The sequence below is a fragment of the Budorcas taxicolor genome, chromosome 2 (assembly GCF_023091745.1).
Source record: "Budorcas taxicolor isolate Tak-1 chromosome 2, Takin1.1, whole genome shotgun sequence".
NCBI classification, from domain to species: Eukaryota; Metazoa; Chordata; class Mammalia; order Artiodactyla; family Bovidae; genus Budorcas; species Budorcas taxicolor.
The window spans coordinates 106,450,988-106,473,821 of record NC_068911.1 but is presented as its reverse complement, the minus strand read 5'-3'; the positions used below and the strand labels follow the sequence as shown (position 1 = coordinate 106,473,821).

General features: G+C 37.8%; 1 protein-coding gene across 2 annotated transcripts in view; it reads left to right on the top strand.

The window, feature by feature from the left end:
- RAB3GAP1 (RAB3 GTPase activating protein catalytic subunit 1) overlaps positions 1-22,834 on the top strand; it is a 121,981-nt gene that overhangs the window by 97,141 nt on the left and 2,006 nt on the right. The window contains exons 18-24 of one of the 2 annotated variants that reach the window (XM_052654541.1): positions 4,594-4,731; positions 8,192-8,419; positions 17,508-17,604; positions 17,702-17,805; positions 17,917-18,032; positions 19,495-19,597; positions 22,043-22,063. In XM_052654541.1, coding sequence (XP_052510501.1) covers positions 4,594-4,731; positions 8,192-8,419; positions 17,508-17,604; positions 17,702-17,805; positions 17,917-18,032; positions 19,495-19,597; positions 22,043-22,063 — 807 coding nt within the window. The remainder of the gene's footprint in view (positions 1-4,593; positions 4,732-8,191; positions 8,420-17,507; positions 17,605-17,701; positions 17,806-17,916; positions 18,033-19,494; positions 19,598-22,042; positions 22,064-22,834) is intronic. The other variant, XM_052654549.1, reaches the window with a different exon arrangement.

The following is a 22,834-nucleotide window of genomic DNA, read 5'->3' as shown; positions in this document are numbered from 1 at the left end:
CCTTATCAGTGTTTTTTTGATGCTATTTTAAAGAAAGATTTATTTGACTGTGTCGTCCTGTTGCGATACACAGATCTTCGTGGCTTCATGCAGGGTATTTCATTGTGGCACACGGACTCTCTGGCTGCAGCTTGTGGGCTCTTTGGTTGTAGCATGCAGACTCCAGTGTGTGGGCTCAGTAGTTGTCAGACAGACTTAGTTGCTCTGTGGCACGTGGGATCTTAGTTTCCTGACCAGGGGTCGAACCTGTGTCCCCTGCGTTGCCAGGCAGGTTCTTAACCACTGGACCCACCAGGGAAGTCCCTGTTTTTTAGTTTTTAATATAGAGGTTTTTGTATATCTTTTATTAGGTTTATGTCCCAGTGTTTGTGATTTCTCAAATAAGGTAAATGGTTTTTTTAAATTTAATTTTTAACTTTTTCCCTGATACATAGCAATAGTTGATTGCTGTGTATTGACTTTGAATCTAGAAATCTAATTACATTCACTTATTTCTAGTAGTTTGTAGATTATTTAGAGTTTTCTGTATACACAGTCATGTTGTCTGTTAATATGGACAATGTGAATTATGGTTTTCTGAACTGTACACTTTTTGATTCTCTTTCATGTCTTATTCCACTGGCTGGGACCTCAGGTACAGTGTTGAATAATGGACATCCTCCTCTTAATTTCAGAATGAAATCATGTGACAGTCTTTGAGTGTATGTGATGTATGTATCATTTATTTTATGAAGGAGATTCCTATTCCTAGTTTCTGAGAGTTTATATCATAAACAGGTATTGTATTTTATCAAATGTTTGTTCTGCATGTTGAAATAATCATAAAATCATTGAGTTTTAAATGAAATAGTGTATGATAAGTGAATGATACCATGTTTAATTCAAAATAACCACTCAGTTTTTAGCTATTATTTTCTGAGAACTTTTTCTTATATAAGACATAAGAGGCTAATATTGCTTCCCAGGATGCAAGGATTTACTTAAAAGTTTTTGTGACTAGTTTTTGTATTCTGAAATGGGTTGATCACTTGTAATAATAGTGCAGTGGGATATTGGGATGTTTGTTTGATAATTTGAAACATGGATTCTGTTAACTATATTTCCTTGCTCATATTGTTTCTTTGTGAGGTGGCTGTTAGTTATGACGTTAATTTTGTTTGCTTGACAGGCCTAATCTTTTTGCTTCTTTATGTGTTTTAAAAGTAAATTATGTTTTAGATATTTCATCACTAACGTTTAGTATTAGGACAGAAATATTGTAATACTGGAAACCAAGTACTTATTTTTTCTAGTTTTGTTAGGGTGCATGTAGTTGATATTGAGGTCTTGTGGCACAGACTAAGGTTTTGGAACCTGGCAGAACTAGATTTATAGCCTGGCACCACCAATTATTATTACTAGAATTGCTAGTACAAGCTATATTCTTTTCTGAGCCTTGTTTATCTCTCAAAAAATACATTAGTTTTCATTTTCTAGAATTTTATGTAAATTTTATATAATTATAGTAACTTTTTTGTGTGTGGGAAGTCTTTCAGCATAATTATTTTGAGATTCATGTATGTTGTGGAGAATCTTTTGAAGCAGGAGTTCTTAAGTAGTGGATTAGAACCAAACTAATAGCTCTCAAAGTCAGCATCAGATAGATATCCTAGATTCTCTTGGTTTGCCACTTTTATGACATTGGGCAAGACACTGTCTCCACACTGTTTCACTACATGTTAAAATGCCCAGTTCACTTCTCAGTGATGAGATCATGTACATGAGAAAGCTTTGGGTATATTCAGATGTGGTATATGTAAGAATTATAGTCCTGGGTTTCCCTGGTGGCTAAGAATCCACCTTGGAATGCAAGGGACACCAGATTGGTGCCTGGCCCAGTTAGGATCCCACATGCCGCGTGGCAACAAAGCCCATGTGGCCACTAGTACTGAACCCTGGCTCTAGAGCTGCAAGCTGCAAGTACTGAAACCCATGGGCCTAGGGCCTGTGCTCTGCAACAAGAGAGGCCACTGCAATGAGAAGCCAGGGGACCACAACCAAGAGTAACTACCACTCACTGTAACACAGCAACGAAGACCCAGCACAGCCAGAAAAAAATAAGTCTTAAAAAAGGAAGAAGTATAGTCTTCATGCTACTTGCCACTTGTATTCCTCTTGATCATGTTTTTCACTTACATTTTGTCTGAGTTCCCAGGTGGGAAGGATAATCAGTACCTTCTTTCAGTCTCTTCCTTTCTTTCGGGAGGAGGCGAAAGGACAATGAAAAGTAGTTTCTTTTCATGGAAATAATGAGGGAGTCTGCTCTTGAGTATATTGCTTCATTGGAGATTCATATAACTTTTGAATTTGACTGAGGAGTTTTGATATTATAGGGAAAGTAAAGTAAAAAGCTTATGATACAACCTAAGTATTTTGCCTATAATTGCAAATGTTTATTGAGTTTGTGCTCAAATCTGTTCTTTACAGCAATGGATCACATAAAACTGGGGTAATTGCTCAAGGTAACAGATCTGGGATTTAAATACAGGCATGTTGCTTCTAGAGCCCAAGCTCTTAACCACTCTGTCATGCTGCCTTACCAATTATTACTCACCCCCAAGTATCAGTGACCTTGAAAGTGATATATGTTCATTATAGAGACAACAAAACAAAACTCACAGTTCCATAATCCAGAGGTAATCACTGTTAAAGTACTTCCTTGCCCTTTTTTCCTGTATCCAACCGTTTCCCTGTTATATTATACATTCAGATTCTTTGAATTTTCATGCTGTTATAAATGATGCTACTGTGATATTTCTAGAAGTGGAATTATTGGGTCAGAGGGCATGATCATAAATGCTTGCTATGTATTGGTGGCCAGATTGTTGTTCGGGAAGATTTATATTCTCTCCAACAGTGTTTGAAAGTGCCCCTGTAGGGTTGTTTCAAAAATGAAGATGATAACAAGGGAAGAAGTTACTTTCAGAAGAAAAAAAGTTACTTTCTTCTGTTTGTTGCTGTGTTTTGAATGCTGTACCTTTACCTTTCTTCTGCTTTATTTCTGAAAGAAATCTGTGAAAATTATCTCTGTGGCAGAGGTTCTCAACTGGGAACTGTGTTTGGCCTCCCAGGGGTATTTGGCAAGGTCTGGAAACACTTTGGATTGTCATGAGGTGGAGTGGTAATACAGGCGGTAGAGGTACTATTGCAATAGGCAGGAGCAGTGATATGCTGCTAAACATCCTACAGTGCGTAGAAGAGGCTCCGCAACAGAGAATTATCCAGTCTAAAATGTCAGTAGTATGAGACTGAGAAAAAACTCGCTTTATAGTAAGCTCCTGAAATCTAGAAGAAATCTATTTATTGACAAGACACTTACTTCTGCTGTGTCTTATCCTATTGTCTAAGAATAAAAGAGCCCATGACTTTCTGGTTTTAACAACAAAGCAGGCAAGATTTGTTTGGTTAGTCTCTGACTTGTTAAGTTCTTCATATTTCAAATATGAAATTGAATGGAATCAGTTCTTAGAGAACTTTCCTCAACCCCTTTGAGCAGTTTTGAAATGTTTCTGTCACTTTCTTAATGATTCTACAGTTATTTCTTCCTTTAGAGTTGCCTTCGCTGCTGTTTTATTTGGGGTTGCCATTAAAATATAGAATGTCTCTTATTCCCAAAGTAAAAAACAACCAACTTCTTGTGGGAACTGATAATTTCAATGTGTTTGGAACCTAAACTCAGTGCAACTCCTCCAACATAAAACATAGTTATTTAGGGGCTTTTACTTGGTGTTCAGTTCATTTCCCTTTATTTTCATACATATATCAATTTTCTTCTTTCACTAGTTACAGTAAAAACCTTGTTGCAAGTAATAATGACATTCATAAAAATATTTAGGACTTCATTTCTTTATCGTTGTTATTCAATCACTCAGTCATGTCTGACTCTTTGCAACCCCATAAACTGCAGCATGCCAGGCTTCCCTGTCCTTCACTATCTCTTGGAGTTTGCTCAAACTCATGTCCATTGAGTCAATGATGCCATCCAATCACCTCATTGTCTATCACCCTCTTCTCCTCCTGCTGTCAGTCTTTCCCAGCATCAGGGTCTTTTCCAGTGAGTCAGCTCTTCACATTAGGTGACCAAATTATTGGAGCATCAGCATCAGTCCTTCCAAAGAATATTCAGGGTTGATTTCCTTTAAGATATCATCACTGACTCGATGGACCTGAGTCTGAGTGAACTCCGGGAGTTGGTGATGGACAGGGAGGCCTGGCGTGCTGCGATTCATGGGGTTGCAAAGAGTCGGACACGACTGAGCGACTGAACTGAAGATATCATTAGTAGAGAGGAAAATGTTCAGTGCGTCCAGTTCCTCTCAAGAGGAAACATGATGATATCTGTTGGGGAGGGGAGCACTGAAAGTCATGTTTATTCTTATTAACTTGTTACTTTTTTGTGTAGGTTCCAAAAAACTTGAGAATTTCTTTGAATTCTTTTGAATACATATCTTGTGACTGCTAGAGCTGAAACAGTTGTTGTCTTTGTTCTATTTTTATAGTTCTGCTTTCTCTAAAAAAAGCTATTCATGAGCTTTGTCCTTTTGTGCTCTGCAGGAACCAGCACCTATGACAGAAGATCTGCTCGAAGAGCAGTCGGAGGTTCTAGCTAAATTGGGTACATCGGCAGAAGGGGCTCACCTCCGAGCGCGCATGCAAAGTGCATGTCTGCTCTCGGATATGGAGTCTTTTAAGGTGGGTCACACTGTCAGAGCTCGGGAGTCTGTTTTGAGCTATTCTGGGATGAAGCTGTGAAAGTCACTCTATAAAGTGGTGTGAAGGCCTGAATGTCTTTTTTTCATTAAATGTTTTGATTTCATTAGTAGTTACAACACCCTGCCTCCATCCCCTAAAGGTCACAGTCAAGCTTGCTTCTTGAATTTAAAAGAGAATAGAACAATCTTTGAATAATAGTTGAAAATTGAGAACTGAATCATTTCTTTATGTGTATTGGGCTGTCTTCTTCCTTTGTGTCAGTCGATTTGGTACAAGGCTTTTAGGAACCCCTTCGAATTTAACATAGGCTGGTTCATTCAACAAACCTTTGATTGCCTACTTTGTGACTGGCACTGGGATTAGGTAATTAAGTATAATGTTTATCCTCAATTATAGTCTGTTGAGGTTGTGGGAAGGGATATGTAAATAATCATTAAGTGATGAGTTCTCTTAGGAAATCAAGGTCAAAAAGGTGACTGACTCTGATGAGTGGGAATCATGGAAAGTTTCTCAGAAAAGTCACCTTTTAGGGTGCGTAGGCATTTGCTACATGGAGAAGAAGATTTTAGGCTTAGATATAGGCCTGTATCTAGGACACAGAGGATTCAGAGAGTGGTGACACTTAAACCCAGGGATAAAGAGTCTTGTTGAATTACTTACTCGTGAAAGCAGAGGTACATCCACGTACATTAAAAAGAAAACAGTGGGTAGTTCAGTGGGCCATAGGGCTTCCCTTTCCTGCTCCTGATTTTCTGAACTGTCTCATGCCCAGACTTTCCTCCTTAACCTACTGGTACCTGCAGTGGGCTCCATCTCTTCATTCCGTAGCCTTTCTTAGTGCTGCTTTTGTGCTATGTAGGGCAGCCTAAGTTTGGTATTTGAATGTAAACACTCCATGAAAACCTATGCCACTTGCATCTTGCCTGCTAACAAAGTTAAGTGACAGTAAAAGGGAGCTTTTTTATTCCATTTTTTTGTTTACCCCATCATTCCTAAGAGAAGAAATCTTTAGTAAACCTCTTGAGCGTTGCAGGTTTTCCTTAGAGATTAGAAAGATACAGGAGATCTCTGCATTTTGCTGTGAGACAAGAAAGAGGTGTGTTGTTTTAAAAGAGATGGTTGGTACAGTGGACAGAGAGAAGCCAGCTGACTGTCAGGGCCTGTGTTAAGTCAAAAAGGTAGAGAAGGCAGTTGGCTTAGGGTTGTGCACAGTAGGAAGCACTGGCTCCATCGCAGCTGTTTTTTAACTCAACCGTTACCTGCCTTCATAATCATCTGTGCCTGTCCTACTAAAGTGTCCTGTAGAAGCATGTGCAGGAGGACATTCCCAATTGGAACTGTAAATGCTTTTTCCCATAGAAACATATTTGCCTCTCATGGTAAGGTGCTGTATAGTTCCTTTAACACTGTGCTTCAATAAAACTGTGGTTCATTAGACTCTTTTGGACTAGCCTGGGTAATGTACAAGTCTTTTACAGTGTTTTAACCAGAAAATAGATGGTATGTCAAATAACCAACTTACACATCTGCCTGCCCCTATGTGGGAGTCAGATAACATATTTAAGGAAACACGTAGTCACTCTAAAATAGGTATGGTTCCCTTTCCCTTTTTGTATAGGGATGTACTGGGGCCATGGGACGTTCCCAGAGCTTTGGATAGATGCTGATATGTACCTGAGGCGCTTACACGGCACAATCCAGAAGGACAGGGCCTATTCTAGAGCATGCCCTTGGAGTAGATACCTGTAAGAGTGGAAAGAAGATAAGCCGTAGGTGAAGTGAATGTTGAGCCTCTCTTGCTGGCGCTGTGTACTGTCTGGTATAAGGACAGTCAGACAGAAGAATTCTAGTGTGAAATGTCTTCCTTTAATACATTCTGTAGTGCAAGGGTTCAGTATTGATTTCTTTTTTTAGGTTCACTCTCTTCACTCAAGGCCTGTCTCTCTATTTTCCTGAGATGTATTCATGTGGGTGTGGTGCTGCCTGGTTAATATCCAGTCTTATACATGAATTCTGAATCATGCAGTAATCTTGACCCATTACATTTCACAGCCATTTTCTGTTGCCATGATGGCCATAGCTCTTAGAAGCTGATGTGGTTGACTGTCAGTTAAGAACCCTCCTCTGATTCCTCAACCCTTTGAGGGCTTCCTAAATTGGTGGGCATGAGTATATTGATAGCCAGTAAGCTCAATAAGGAGAAACTGGCATTTTTGTTCTTCAAATTTAAGACTAACCATTCCTATCATGTTGGTTTTCATTTTTGTCTGAGGTTATTTTAAAAAGAAAGAAAATGACTTTCTGCTTAGCACTTTTTAGTAATGCCTATGTAGCTGTTTCAGGCAATTAAATATAGTATTCATAGCAGGATGAATATGTTGTGGTAGAGAATTATAACCAGAAAGGAATGTATTTAATGTGTGTACCCTTGGAGTACTAAAGGAATGACATTTATGCCCATCCTTAGTACTCTACTAATACATTACTGGGCTTCCCTTGAGGCTCAGTGGTAAAGAATCTGCCTGCAATGCAGGAGACATGGGTTCAGTCCCTGCATGGGGAAGATACCCTGGAGAAGGAAATGGTAACCCACTCCAGTATTCTTGCTTGGGAAATCCCATGGATAGAGGAGCCTAATGGGCTACATAGTGCATGGGATCACAAAGAGTCGAACATGACTAAACGACAACGGTACATTACTGGGCACTTGTGAAAAGACCTCCATGTCTTATTACTCACATTGTGAAACCTCTCTCTTTTTTTCAGGCTTGGATGTAGAGTTACTTAAAAAATTTTTGGCATGCATCATTGTTAATTCTATAGAGTTATCCGCTAAATAAAGCTTTAATTAGTTTGGTTTCAGAAGCCTGAAAAACAGTAACTTGAATTCCAATTCCTTAAGAGCACAAAAGCAGTTTATGTGATGGTAATTTGTTATATAAGGCACAAGAATTTGATGGCTGAATAGAACATTTTTGAGGTTAGCTGATGTTTATTGCAGTACCAGTATTGACTTATTGAGGGAAAAAAAGGAAAACTTTTCCATCATTGAGTTATTATTCTGATCATGTTGTGTATTATTTAATGTACTTGACTTGAGCTTATTGATGCTTTTCTAAGTATTGAGTAGTTATTACACTATAATTTTAAACTAACTTATATAACTTACAGTCTGAGATTTATTTTCACTTTACATCAGATTTTTATTTCCAAATTCATCAAATGAAAATGTTTTCTTTTTCTATAAAATGGAGGCAGGAAAAACAAAGTGCTTTGGTGCTTTAATATCTGATGTGATTTAATGGTGATATCCAAACTCAAGTCACATATTAGATTTTGTGAAGATTAGTCTTTTTATGAAAATGAAAGTACGACTTGGAAAACAGGTTTATCAGTAACTGTTGATTTTTGATTCTGCTGAATTTTTTGTTTACTTTAGGCAGCTAATCCAGGTTGTTTTCTGGAAGATTTTGTGAGGTGGTACTCACCTCGGGATTACATTGAAGAGGAAGTGGTTGATGAAAAGGGCAACATGGTTCTGAAAGGAGAATTGAGTGCCCGAATGAAGATTCCAAGCAATATGTGGGTAGAGGCCTGGGAAACAGCTAAGCCAATTCCTGCTAGAAGGCAGAGGAGACTCTTTGATGACACACGGGAAGCAGAAAAGGTAACTGAGGTTTGGGTATCTAATGTGACTGCTAATTATTATTCTAGTATTTTAAAAACTACGACAAGATACAAGAGCTTTGAACATACTTGAGAAACAAAGCTTTGAAATGTTATGAGCCTTTTATATATCTAATATTCACATTTAAGGTTTTAGAACTGGTTACAAATAGGCCAAAGAATAAGACCTGTATATTTTACGTAAAATGCTCATTCTTGGACCATCAGCATATGTCAAAAGCCTTAAAAATGATCATGTCCTCTGACCTAGCAATTCTACTACCAAAAAAAATGTATTAAGGAAGTAATGAGAAAAATATATAAAGATCAATATGTAACAGTGATGTTCAAGAAGTTTTTTAGTGAAAAAATAGATACAACCAAAGTTTGGAAAAATAGAGTGTTAATAAATTATGGCATAATCATTTAGTAGACTACTTTGGGTCTAGAGAGTATGGATAGAGAGTCTTAAGAGGTGAGAAGGGATGAAGAAGACTTAGATATAGCACAGTCACCCCAGAAAGACTGTTCCTAACACTAAGTGCCAAAACACTCAGCATAGGTAGGGCTGGACTGTTAACAGCACTGGGTATAGGGAAGTAAGCAGAACTGAAGTGGGCATTCAGGTAGGGCTGGACAGTAACAGCACTGGCTATAGGAAAGTAAGGAGGGCTGGAAGTGGGCAATCAGAGACTCTCCTCTGCCTTAGGAAGGACCAGGTAAGTAGGCAGAAATGACATACCCCTTAGAGATAAAGCAATGATGGGAAAGAAGGAAATAAGGGGAAAATTGAAGATTCTCTAGAAAAAGAAGTAATATATAGAGCCTCCTTCATCTCCCACCATCCACTGAAGAAACTGCAGAAGAGGGTACTTTCAAACTATGGCATGACCAGGAGCAGTAAAGAGCAAACCTTATCTGTATAAAACCACTGTAAACAAGTGTGAACTGGATCATCTCAGCTAATGAGATTATTTCCCAGAAAACTGACCACAAAGCAGAAGAAAACTGTAACATAATCAGTTCAGTTCAGTTGCTCAGTCGTGTCCGACTCTTTGCGACCCCGTGAATCGCAGCACGCCAGGCCTCCCTGTTCATCACCAACTCCCGGAGTTCACTCATACTCACGTCCATCCAGTCGGTGATGCCATCCAGCCATCTCATCCTCTGTCGTCCCCTTCTCCTCCTGCCCCCAATCCCTACCAGCATCAAAGTATTTCCAATGAGTCACTTCTTCACATGAGGTGGCCTAAGTACTGGAGTTTCAGCTTTAGCATCATTCCTTCCAAAGAAATCCCAGGGCTGATCTCCTTCAGAATGGACTGGTTGGATCTCCGTGCAGTCCAAGGGACTCTCAAGAGTCTTCTCCAACACCACAGTTCAAAAGCATCAATTCTTCGGTGCTCAGCCTTCTTCACAGTCCAACTCTCACATCCATACATGACCACAGGAAAAACCATAGCCTTGACTAGATGGACCTTAGTCGGCAAAGTAATCTCTCTGCTTTTGAATATGCTATCTAGGTCGGTCATAACTTTTCTTCCAAGGAGTAAGCGTCTTTTAATTTCGTGGCTGCAGTCACCATCTGCAGTGATTTTGGAGCCCCCCAAAATAAAGTCTGACACTGTTTCCACTGTTTCCCCATCTATTTCCCATGAAATGATGGGACTAGATGCCATGATCTTCATTTTCTGAATGTTGAGCTTTAAGCCAACTTTTTCACTCTCCTTTTTCACTTTCATAAAGAGGCTTTTTAGTTCCTCTTCACTTTCTGCCATAAGGGTGGTGTCATCTGCATATCTGAGGTTATTGATATTTCTCCTGGCAATCTTGATTCCAGCTTGTGTTTCTTCCAGTCCAGCGTTTCTCATGATGTACTCTGCATATAAGTTAAATAAGCAGGGTGACAATATACAGCCTTGACATACTCCTTTTCCTGTTTGGAACCAGTCTGTTGTTCCGTGTCCAGTTCTAACTGTGCTTCCTGACCTGCATACAGATTTCTCAAGAGGCAGGTCAAGTGGTCTGGTATTCCCATCTCCTTCAGAATTTTCCCCAGTTTATTGTGATCCACACAGTCAAAGGCTTTGGCATAGTCAAGAAAGCAGAAATAGATGTTTTTCTGGAACTCTCTTGCTTTTTCCATGATCCAACAGATGTTGGCAATTTGATCTCTGGTTCCTCTGCCTTTTGTAAAACCAGCTTGAACATCAGGAAGTTCATGGTTCATTTATTGCTGAAGCCTGGCTTGGAGAATTTTGAGCATTACTTTACTAGCATGTGAGATGAGTGCAATTGTGCAGTAGTTTGAGCATTCTTTGGCATTGCCTTTCTTTGGGATTGGAATGAAAACTGACCTTTTCCAGTCCTGTGGCCACTGCTGAGTTTTCCAAATTTGCTGGCATATTGAGTGCAGCACTTTCATAGCATCATCTTTCAGGATTTGAAATAGCTCAACTGGAATTCCATCACCTCCACTAGCTTTGTTTGTAGTGATGCTTTCTAAGGCCCACTTGACTTCACATTCCAGATGTCTGGCTCTAGGTGAGTGATCACACCATCGTGATTATCTTGGTCCTGAAGATCTTTTTTGTACAGTTCTTCTGTGTATTCTTTCCACCTCTTAATACCTTCTGCTTCTGTTAGGTCCCTACCATTTCTGTCCTTTATTGAGCCTATCTTTGCATGAAATGTTCCCTTGATACCGCTAATTTTCTTGAAGAGATCTCTAGTCTTTCCCATTCTGTTGTTTTCCTCTATTTCTTTGCATTGATCGCTGAAGAAGGCTTTCTCATCTCTTGTTGCTCTTCTTTGGAACTCTGCATTCAGATGCTTATATCTTTCCTTTTCTCCTTTGCTTTTCGCCTCTCTTCTTTTCACAGCTATTTGTAAGGCCTCCCCAGACAGCCATTTTGCTTTTTTGCGTTTCTTTTCCATGGGGATGGTCATGATCCCTGTCTCCTGTACAATGTCACAAACCTCATTCCATAGTTCATCAGGCACTCTATCTATCAGATCTAGGCCCTTAAATCTATTTTTCACTTCCACTGTATAATCATAAGGGATTTGATTTAGGTCATACCTGAGTGGTCTAGCGGTTTTCCCTACTTTCTTCAATTTGAGTCTGAATTTGGTAATAAGAAGTTCATGATCTGAGCCACAGTCAGCTCCTGGTCTTGTTTTTGTTGACTGTATAGAGCTTCTCCATCTTTGGCTGCAAAGAATATAATCAATCTTATTTCAGTGTTGACCATCTGATGATGTCCATGTGTAGAGTCTTCTCTTGTGTTGTTGGAAGAGGGTGTTTGCTATGACCAGTGCATTTTCTTGGCAAAACTCTATTAGTCTTTGCCCTGCTTCCTTCCGCATTCCAAGGCCAAATTTGCCTGTTACTCCAGGTGTTTCTTGACTTCCTACTCTTGCTTTCCAGTCCCCTATAATGAAAAGGACATCTTTTTTGGGTGTTAGTTCTAAAAGGTCTTGTAGGTCTTCATAGAACCATTCAGCTTCAGCTTCTTCAGCGTTACTGGTTGGGGCATATACTTGGATTACCCTGATATTGAATGGTTTGCCTTGGAGACGAACAGAGATCATTCTGTTGTTTTTGAGATTGCATCCAAGTACTGCATTTTGGACTCTTTTGTTGACCATGATGGCTACTCCATTTCTTCTGAGGGATTCTTGCTCACAGTAGTAGATATAATGGTCATCTGAGTTAAATTCACCCATTCCAGTCCATTTTAGTTCGCTGATTCCTAGAATGTTGACGTTCACTCTTGCCATCTCGTGTTTGACCACTTCCAATTTGCCTGAATTCATGGTCCTGACACTCCAGGTTCCTATGCAATATTGCTCTTTTCAGCATCAGACCTTGCTTCTATCACCAGTCACGTCCACAGCTGGGTATTGTCTTTGCTTTGACTCCATCCCTTCATTCTTTCTGGAGTTATTTCTCCACTGATCTCCAGTAGCATATTGGGCACCTACTGACCTGGGGAGTTCCTCTTTCAGTAGCCTATCATTTTGCCTTTTCATACTGTTCATGGGGTTCTCAAGGCAAGAATACTGAAGTGGTTTGCCATTCCCTTCTCCAGTGGACCACATTCTGTCAGACCTCTCTACCATGACCCGCCCATCTTGGGTTGCCCCGTAGCATGGCTTAGTTTCATTGAGTTAGACAAGGCTGTGGTCCTAGTGTGATTAGATGGGCTAGTTTTCTGTAAGTATGGTTTCAGTGTGTCTGCCCTCTGATGCCCTCTTGCAACACCTACCATCTTACTTGGGTTTCTCTTACCTTGGGCGTGAGGTATCTCTTCATGGCTGCTCCAGCAAAGCGTAGCTGCTGCTCCTTACCTTTGATGGAGGGGTATTTCCTCACCGCCACCCTTCCTGGCCTTCAATGTGGGATGGCTCCTCTAGGCCCTCTCGCGCCTGCGCTGAATCAGATATTCTCATATAAGCATGGCAGGGTGGGAAAAATCACGTTTAATCAGAAATACTAAATACAAGAGCCACATGAATCCAAAAACCCCACAAAGAAATGAAAGTACTGCTAATTTAACTTAGGACAGAAGTAGAAGGAAAAAAAAAACCATATCAAAAATAAAGACTACATAGTACCCACAGAAGAATAGGTTCATATTTATATTTAATAAAAGGCATTGAGGAAGAACATTAAAATAACCAAGAGAAAGAAAATGAGATAAAGGAATAAAAGGGATTAGAGAGAAAGTAGTAAAACTGAAAGATAGGAAATGTAGAAATAACACTCATTTTTTAAATATCAGAGTTCTTGAAGCAGAAAAATCAGAACACCTGAACAGAACTAAACACTTAAAATTGTAATCTAAAAAAACTTTCTGAAAATGAAATAAAATCTGAATTTACATATTAAAAATGCTCATTGGGTGCAGGGGAAAATTGATTAGGTTTAGTGAACTCCAAATTTTATCACTGTAGTACTACTAGACCTTAAATATTAAAAAAAAAAAAAATTCTCAGACCTTGCAGCAAAACGTGAAAATAATTTACAGGGGCAAGAGAGTGGACAGTTGTCAGATTTTTCAGTAGCACAGCAATGTTGGGCAGAGTTTTCAAGAAATATAAGCAAAAAATACAAATTAAATATTTTACATTCCACCAATATGTCCAAGTAATCAAGGCTATAAAAAAATGTTTTCTCCATGTTTTTGTACCTATAACTGTATACATAGGCCCTTCCTGAGAAATCCGCTACAGCTGCCCTGTCCAGTAGAACTTTCTGCAGTGTTCAGAATGGTCATAGGTTCGCTGTGCAAATTGTAGCCCATGGCTACACATGGCTTTAATGAGCTCTTGAAATGAGACTAGTAGCATAGGAACTGAATTTTTAAATGGCTCTCTGTAGCAGGTGGCTGCCTTATTGAACAGCATAGTAGAGAAGAATAAATTTGATCAAGAGGATGACTAGGGAAACTGGCAAAGGGCTAACGGTGAGCATTTCATTTCTTTAATTTTAGAGCTAAAACTAAAACTAGATGGGGTCATGGGTAGAAGAATATGTAAAAATTGTATATTAGGACAAAATAGAATGCATCTAAAAAAGTTGGGATCGAAAAAGAGGAAGAGGAAAGTAGAATGCAATCATTGATTGTTACGTAGATAATAGGTAGTAATCAAAGGATACTATTTAGAATTATCAGACCATAATTTTATAAAGGAAAGATATAAAGATACAAAGTTCATAAAATAAAGATATAAAGGAATTAAGGGCAGCAGAAAAGGTAGTATCACAAGAATGAAAATATGAACCTTCCTAAGTACAATGGAAAAATTATTCACAAGCAAAGAACACACACCAGATAGAGTAACACACATTATAAAGATCATACTGCATACAGAGTAATTGCAATGTAAGATAGTCTTATAAAACCCATATCTGTGCTGTAAACAAGGTATTCTGTGACTCAAAAAGACTACAAAATAAACAATGGACAGAGATTTACCAGAAAACATTAAGAACGCAGGGGTTATCATCCGGATGCCAAATAAAACAGAATCAAAGCAGAAAAGCATTACAAGAGACACATAAGGATACTTTACAGTCTAAAAGTGATATTTCACAATGAGAATATACAGTTGTCAATGTTTATGCACTCACTGGCTAATGTAATCATTTGTATAAAAGAGAAATCATGGGAGATGCAAGGAGTAGATAAAAACACACTAATAGCAGAGGACTTTTAACACACTCGCAGTGTACAAGACAGTCAAGTAGACAAAACTAAACAAGATAATCAATAAGGCTGATCTTTTAGATACATTGCAAATACTATACCTTGAAAATAAAAACGGTACTTCCTTTTCAAATGCACATGGAACATTCACGAAAACAGATAGTATGTTAGGGTGCAAAGAAAACACCAGTGGGTTTCATAATGGAAATAACACCAATACTCTGATTGCTGCAATAAAATTAAGGATAATGGGTTAGATTAAAAGTATTTGATCAGTGTTAATTACATTCTTAATTTTAGGAAATACAGATATTTGGAGATAGAGGGATATCCTGTATGGAACTTGATCTCAAATTATTTAGAAAAACAATGTTTATATGTATATATTGTATGGACCTACAGAGGAGGAGAGTTGCATGTGATTAAAAAAAGAGATGAGGTAAAAGGAAATGAGTGCAGACAAAGGATGTACAAATATTTTGTATTCTTGGAAATTTGTTTTTCTGTAAGTTAAGGAAAACAACATTTGTAATAGTGTTAACAAGGATTTCAATAGTGGGAACTCTTATTACTCTATATAAGAATGAAAATCTGTTGAAATACTTAGTAAAATAATTTGGAATATGATTTCAGTATTTGAAAAATAATAATTTGGCATTGTTTGTTTTTAGATAGATACCCTGAAGAAATTCCTCTACATGTATGCCACAAACTTATGAAATAATGTGAGAGAGACATTATTTTAATAGCAAAAAATGGAGGGGTGCATTTTAATATAGCAAGTTATATATAGCATGTATTAATATCTATGCATCTCAGAAACAATGCTGAATGAAAAACAGGTCACTGAGTGGCATAACTAGAAAGAGTCCATTTATACGAAGATTAAAACCAAGCAAAACTAAACAACACATTGTTTAGGGCTATGTACATATGTGAGACAGATATGAAGAAAAAGGAATGATTAGTAGTTACTTGAGGGGTGGAGTGCATGAGTGAGGGAGTCTTGATCAAGGCGAGCACAAGGACTTGGAAAGTCCTGGTATCTTCTGTTTCTTAAGCTGATTGGTGTGTAAACAAGTGTTTGTGTTTTCTGTATATAAAATACTCTGCTATGTGTATTTTTTAAATTTAAATTTATTTATTTTAATTGGAGGCCAATTACTTTGCAGTATTGTATTGGTTTTGCCATACATCAACATGAATCCACCATGGGTGTACACGTGTTCCCCATCCTGAACCCCCCTCCCGCCTCCCTTCCTGCACCATCCCTCTGGGTCATCCCAGTGCACCAGCCCCAAGTATCCTGTATTCTTCATTGAACCTGGATTGGCAATTCGTTTCATGTATGATATTATACATGTTTCAGTGCGATTCTCCCAAATCATCCCACCCTCTCCCTCTCTGTCCACAGAGTCCTAAAGACTGTTCTATACATCTGTGTCTCTTTTGCTGTCTTGCATACAGGGTTATCGTTACCACCTGCTATGTATATTTTAAAAACATTTTTTTAATTTTAAAAATATTTCAAAACATGAAGCCCTTCTAGGCAAATAATTCTTTTAAAATTTTATTTATTTATATATGTCTGTGCTCAGTCTTCTTGCTTCAGTGGGCTTTCTCTAGTTGCCGAGTGCGAGGGCTACTCTCCAGTTGTGTGCGGGCTTCTCTTTGTGATTCCGTCTCTTTTTGCGGAGCACAGGCTCTAGGCATGCAGGCTTCAGTAGTTGTGGAGCATGGGCTCAGTTGCTCTGTGTCATGTGAGATCTTCCTGGACCAGAGATAGAACCTGTGTGGCCTGCAATGGCAGACGGATTCCTAACCACTGAACCACCAGGGAGGTCCCAAGACAAATGATTCTATATCATAAATCATTAAATGACCAAAGCAAGTTTTGAAATTGTGTGTATTACGAGCTTTTGTTAAGAAATTGCATACACATGTGTATCTTTGTGTTTAAATAGGCATAGAAATGAGCCTGAGGAGATAAACACAAAACTGTGTTGTTCCTTAGGATGTAGGATTTCTAGAGAACTTCTGTGTTATACTTCTTTGATTGTTTACTTTGAGATCTGTGAGCATTTTTCAGCCACAATGATACTATACTTCTTTTGTCTTTACTGCTGTTGAATAAAGAGCTTAACGGTAGGAATCAGAAAAATAATAACATTTTGGAGAAAACAATAAAACAAAACAAAAAGTTTAGAGGAACATTGCTAGCAATGTTTAGAAATCCTAAGTGAGGAAAGCAGGTTACAAAACAGTATTTTACATACCTGATGTTAGTTTACTTAGGTGACACTAGTGGTTGAAAAAAAACCCTGCTGATGCAGGAGACATAAGAGACACAGGTTCGATCCCTGGGTTGGGAAGATCCCCTGGAGGAGGGCATGGAAACCCTCTCCAGTATTCTTGCCTGGAGAATCCCATGGACAGAGGAGCCTGCTGGGGTACAGTCCATAGGGTCAGAGAGTCAGACATGACTGAAGCGACTTAATACACATGCAAATATATGATGTATATATTCAAAGTCTTGAAAAATCCTGCAGTGAAAATGCTCCACCATTAACAGTTGTTATCTCAAGGTGGTATAATTTGCGGTTGGTTTTAGTGTTCTCTGTATCAAGAAAAAGACATTATGAGAGTATCCACCATTATTAAGGACTGAAGTTCTTAGCTCTTTCCAGTAACGTTATTCTTACCTTTGGGAATAGCAGCTACTTACCTGAAGGAGTAGGATAGGTACTAAGAGAAGAGAGCTCTTCTCTACTCTTGTTACAGGTGTGAATTCAGGGGAGAGAGAGCTTCTGTAAGTGGCTGCTTTCTTCTTTGGCAGCTGTCTTGGTCATTTATCTAACTTTGTGTCTCCTTCAGGTACTGCACTATCTGGCAGTCCAGAAGCCGGCAGACCTTGCTCGGCACCTGTTACCCTGTGTAATCCATGCAGCTGTACTCAAGGTAAAGGAAGAAGGTAAATGTCTTATTTGATTAGTCATTAGTTCATTTCCAAAATGAAGGTAGACTTTGCCTAACTTTTCTAATGATGGCTTTGATCTTTTTAAAAACAGAAAGTCAAGAAAACATTTCTTCAGTGAAGAAGATTATAAAACAGATAATATCCCATTCCAGTAAAGTTTTGCACTTCCCCAATCCGGAAGACAAGAAATTGGAAGTAAGTCTGATCTTGTCAAATGTTCTTCCCGGTTGGCAGTAATTTTTTTAAAAATGCTTTGCTTTCTTTTGCCTTTTTCCAATGTATGCTTCTCCCCTTTTGCACTATTAGGAAATCATCCATCAAATTACTAATGTAGAAGCTATAATTGCCAGAGCCCGCTCACTGAAAGCCAAGTTTGGAACTGAGAAATGTGAACAAGAAGAGGAAAAGGAAGATCTTGAAAGGTAATAGCTATCTGACTAACTCATCTTTGTCTCCCGTAGGAAAAGCCACTCTTTAGAAAATTTTCATAGAGTGTTGAGATTCCTTTGTAGTGCTCCCATATTATTTGTAACAAGCGTTGGTTAGAGACAGAGAAATATTTGTTTATTATAGGATTGACCTCTCTTGTATTTGTGAGTACTTGTCACTTGTTTCTGTTCCTCCCACTTTAAGAATGAAGTCTTCCAAGTCTTCTAGGAATGTCCTTGTTTGCTCTTGGAGCAGTTGCCTCTGGAGGAACTGGCTGTTCATATTCACTCTTGTTACTGGAAACTTTGCTTCCCACTCTCACTGTTCTTAACTACTGGCAGACGTGTCCTGAAACTGTTTCTGCTCAACATTCCTACTTACCAGTTCTAAACAAGAGTTGTGATAGCAAATGTGCATATCTCTGTCCCTTGTGAATATGTTTTGAAAGAGTGAGCAGATGGCCTCTCCAGGATGAGGCAAATGACTGGGTCAGTCTTTTCCTCCTTCTGAGATTTGGACCATTTCAAAGGGGGGCTGTCAGCACACACCCCTGTCAATTTTTGCCCGAGATACTTGAAAGGATGATGTTGTTTTAATAGATGAGAAAGTGTTTCCAGATTAGCTACTTCAATGGGCTGAATTTGTTATAACTAAAATTTTCATCAGCCTTTCCAAGAGAAATAGCGTTATTGATGTTAAATAATTAATATTATATGACAAGGCATTTGCTACAGCCTTTAACAAGTTCTTGTTTGAATATTATGTCTTTTGTTGAGTGAAGTTTTCTCCCAGCCTTCTTTGCTCTTAAATATTCCTTCCTTTTAAATGAGGAGAATACACTCTAATCAAAGGAAGTTTCTAAAATAGCAGTTCGAGTTAGCGAGCAGGTGGTGTGAGCTTGGTGGCTCTGTGTCTTCGACTCTCTTAGTTCCACCATACGTTGTCTGTGGTATACTTGAACGATGAATGCTTCCAGCACATAATGGCACAGTTTACAGCTGAGACTGTGCCCAGCAAAACATATTTTAAGTGCATGTGTGCCCGTGCATGCACACACACACACCTCTTAAAAGAACAAAAATGAAACACAAGGATCATTGCTTTGCTGTCTAAATTAAATGTGGTTTTTGTTGTTAAAAACATTTTAAAAAATCTTCCTTAGTATAACATTGTCTAAGCTTATAGTCTAAAAGAAATAGACTATTTCATCTTACACTTTGACAGAGATGGGCTTTTTGAAAAAATTTATAAAAAGAGTTGAAAGGCATGAAGGTTGTCATTTGAGTTGATTTTAATTCCAGATGTTGATCTATCCTGTTAAATTTTCACTCCAGCCTTGATATGATTTTCACCAATATGATTTTGAGGGTTTGTCCCCAAAATTAATCAGGGAGGACTGACCCAGTGTGAACTGAGCAGCTCCTTTTCCATCCTTTCATTCCCTCTTTCTCCCAGGTTTGTGAGTTGCCTTCTGGAGCAACCGGAGGTGTTAGTCATCGGTGCAGGCAGAGGACACGCTGGCAGGATCATTCACAAGCTGTTTGTGAATGCTCAGAGGGTATGTGAGATTCCTTCTTGACCGTGTCATGCTCTCTCCAGGCCTCTGCTCAGTAAGGTACTGTTTTGATTCCCACACATGAAGCTGCTAAAAGCACTGGATTCGAACATTGAAGAAATAATGACTCTCTCAACAGTGACTTCTTAGTCTTTGAAATCCATCTGCTCTTTTACACATTTAAATAAAATGATAAGTTTATTTCTGAAATTTGTACCTAAATTTCAGAAGTTAGAATGGTCTGAAATTCCTTGTTAAAGAATCTGATAATAGACTTGGTTAGCAATGACCAGTGCAGTGGTGTGGAAAAAATGTTTACCGCTGTCAAATTAGAATAGAGTTTAATTTTACCAGTTTTAAACTCCATGTACTGCAAGTGGATTCACAACTTAGCTTGTGAAATTGCAAATCGTAACTATTTTTATAACGGTGAAAAGATCTAACTTCAAAGTTTTCCTCGGAAAGATTTTTAGGACAGTGGAAACAGGCTTCAGCATAGGAAAAAAAGCCCAATTTGAAAACTTTTCTGTCATTACCTTTATTGATGAAAGGAAATGTTTAAAAATTATATAGTACCTTCTGACATTCTAAACTATTAAGATTTGAATTTTTTACGAGGTTGATATTATACTCTATGTTGACTCTTTCTATATAAATGTTTACTGGTTGTTTACTGATTCAGAGGTGCTGGCTTTTTGCACATGAGTCTCACATTAGGACTTCTTAAAGATTCTGATAAAAGTATTTTGAAGCATAGTAAATACAGGGTGCCCCTTATGCAGTACTGTGGTGACGCTTAGAATGGCCCAGTTTTAGACGTTTAATTTTCACAGTCAAATAAGGAAAAGGATTTTCATGGGTTTATCCATGAAAAAGAAACTTCATAACCTCCTTTGAGTCAGTCTGGAGTCTATCTAGTTACTATATTCAAAATCATAACCAGATATGTTCATCTGAATTTTTAGCAAGAAGTGAAACCTGAGATTATTTATGGGATGGCAAACTAAATATAAAGATTTCAAGTTAAAAACCAAGTATTTTATTTCCTTATAAAGTTCTAGAAAACAATAGATACTTACTTCAGTTTATTATGTTTCTGACTCTGGTATGAAACAAGAATCAGGTTTGTTTTCACATCCTGTAATATCTTTGCCAGTTTACTAGCCAGAACCTTACAAACGTATTTCCTTGTTAATGCTAATATGAATTTTCCTCATACTGCAAAGATTCTTTTCTTAATGTTTAAAACTTGTTTGTTAAGAAGATGTAAAAATCGAAAGTATTTAGATTTTTAATGCTAAGGGTAGAACACTCTCATTGTTGTAAATTGTTAAGCAAAATTACTTTCCCCAATGTGGAGATAATCTTTTCCCCCAAGATTGTAAGCAAGCTCTTACTGTTGTAAAAATTTGGATAATACAGAGAATTATAAAGAAAAATTAATGACCCTAAAAAAATTAATCACATTAATCTCACTACCCACTGATGATCACTGTCAACATTTAACATCTAGTAGATTCAAATATATGTAAATTTTACAATATAGGATCATATTATTTGTTCTTATTTTCCACCTAATGTGATTATCTTTCTCATGGGCAAATATAGGACTATATCATCTTTTCACTGGGCTCATTGTAATCTTTAATGGATACTGAAATTGTACAATTATCCCATGTTGTGTAATTTTCAAATATTTCAAGCTTTCAAACCTTGTAGTGAACGTTTTTACAGATTCAGCAGTCTGTAATCCATATAACAAGCACCTGGTTGGTCTGTTTTTAAACTCAGCTCTTAAATATCTGGGTAATTAATAGAAACCATTCAGGTTTACTCATGTAATTTTTCATAATTAACTGATACTTTATATCAATTCTATTAAATCAAGATTTTAACATTTTTAAAGTTAAAAAATTTTACTGAAAATTTTTATACCATAATTTTACATATTTCAAACTTTTCCTTAATATTAAATTTTAATAAACTTTCATCATGATTGTATTTATCATTGTTACATCCATATTTAAATAGAATACTGCAAACAAATCACTGATTGGATTTTGCTTTGGTCGTGCTAAATTAAGTCAGACATCTAGTCTTAAATTCATTGGGTTATCTATTTTTCAAGCCATGAGTACTTTTTTTTAGTATTTTTAATCTTTAGTGAAAGAGCTAGGTTTTTGCTGAACATTTCCTCGTTAAGTGACATTCTGTACATTGCCTGTTGAGCCATCAGATGCATGAGTAGTGGAATTTGTCTGCTCAGCTGGATGGCTAGGTGTGTTGTATGTGGTGTTTTTTGTCTTGATATTCTTTTTGATAGGATCATGTTCCTTAATGTAATGCATGCTGTCTCTGAAATAATCTTGAAATCTCTTGTCTAGCTCTTTTTAAATCATCTTGCTTGTTTCCCTTTCATCACTGTTTCTTTTCTCACCCTTCCTCAAGCTGACTGAGTCTTCTGATGAGGTAACAAAATAGCCTTTGTCCCTTGTAGTTTCTTGTTCCTTCCCATTTCTCTAACTTCATAAGGTCATTAAGACTAACCAACCTCCTCTTTAACAGTCTGGGTTTGGCGTACCTTTCTTGCTGGTGTTTAACATTACATTTCATATTTCCATTGCCAAAACAACTTTTTTCCCAAAATTAATGGTATCATGAAAGAAATAGAGTGATCAGAGTTACAATAAAAGCTCTAGTTGAATATATATTTTATGCAGTTTTAATGAAAAACCAGATGCCTTTACTGTTGAGAACTTCTCTTTCGTGGCCGCTGCTACATTTCATGGGTCTCTGTCACTTCTGCATCACATTAATCATCCAGCAAACAAATCAGTGTTTCCAGGTTTAATTTGACAAGTGAAAAGAATTGAAAGAATCGATAAATATCATCTTTCCAGACTCTGGAGAGCAGCAGCTCCTTACTGGACTGAGGACAGCAGACTTGGACTTTGGTCGTTGCTAGAAGATTTGTATAGAAACCAGAACAGCTCCATTTTCCCTCTTGATCAGATGTCTGAATATGGCCCTCACTTTCCACAGCAGATTGCTTGGCTGTCATTATCCTCTGTCTCTGTCACCAATTTATTTGTAATTTCTGGCTGCTCACGTAGTGTTTCAAGCTTCTTGAATTTTCTGTGTTGTGATTTTTGAGCAATCATAACATAATCAATTGCATTACTGAGTAATGTAGAACATTTTTTCGTATTTATCATGCTTATTCATCTGTCCTTCAAAATG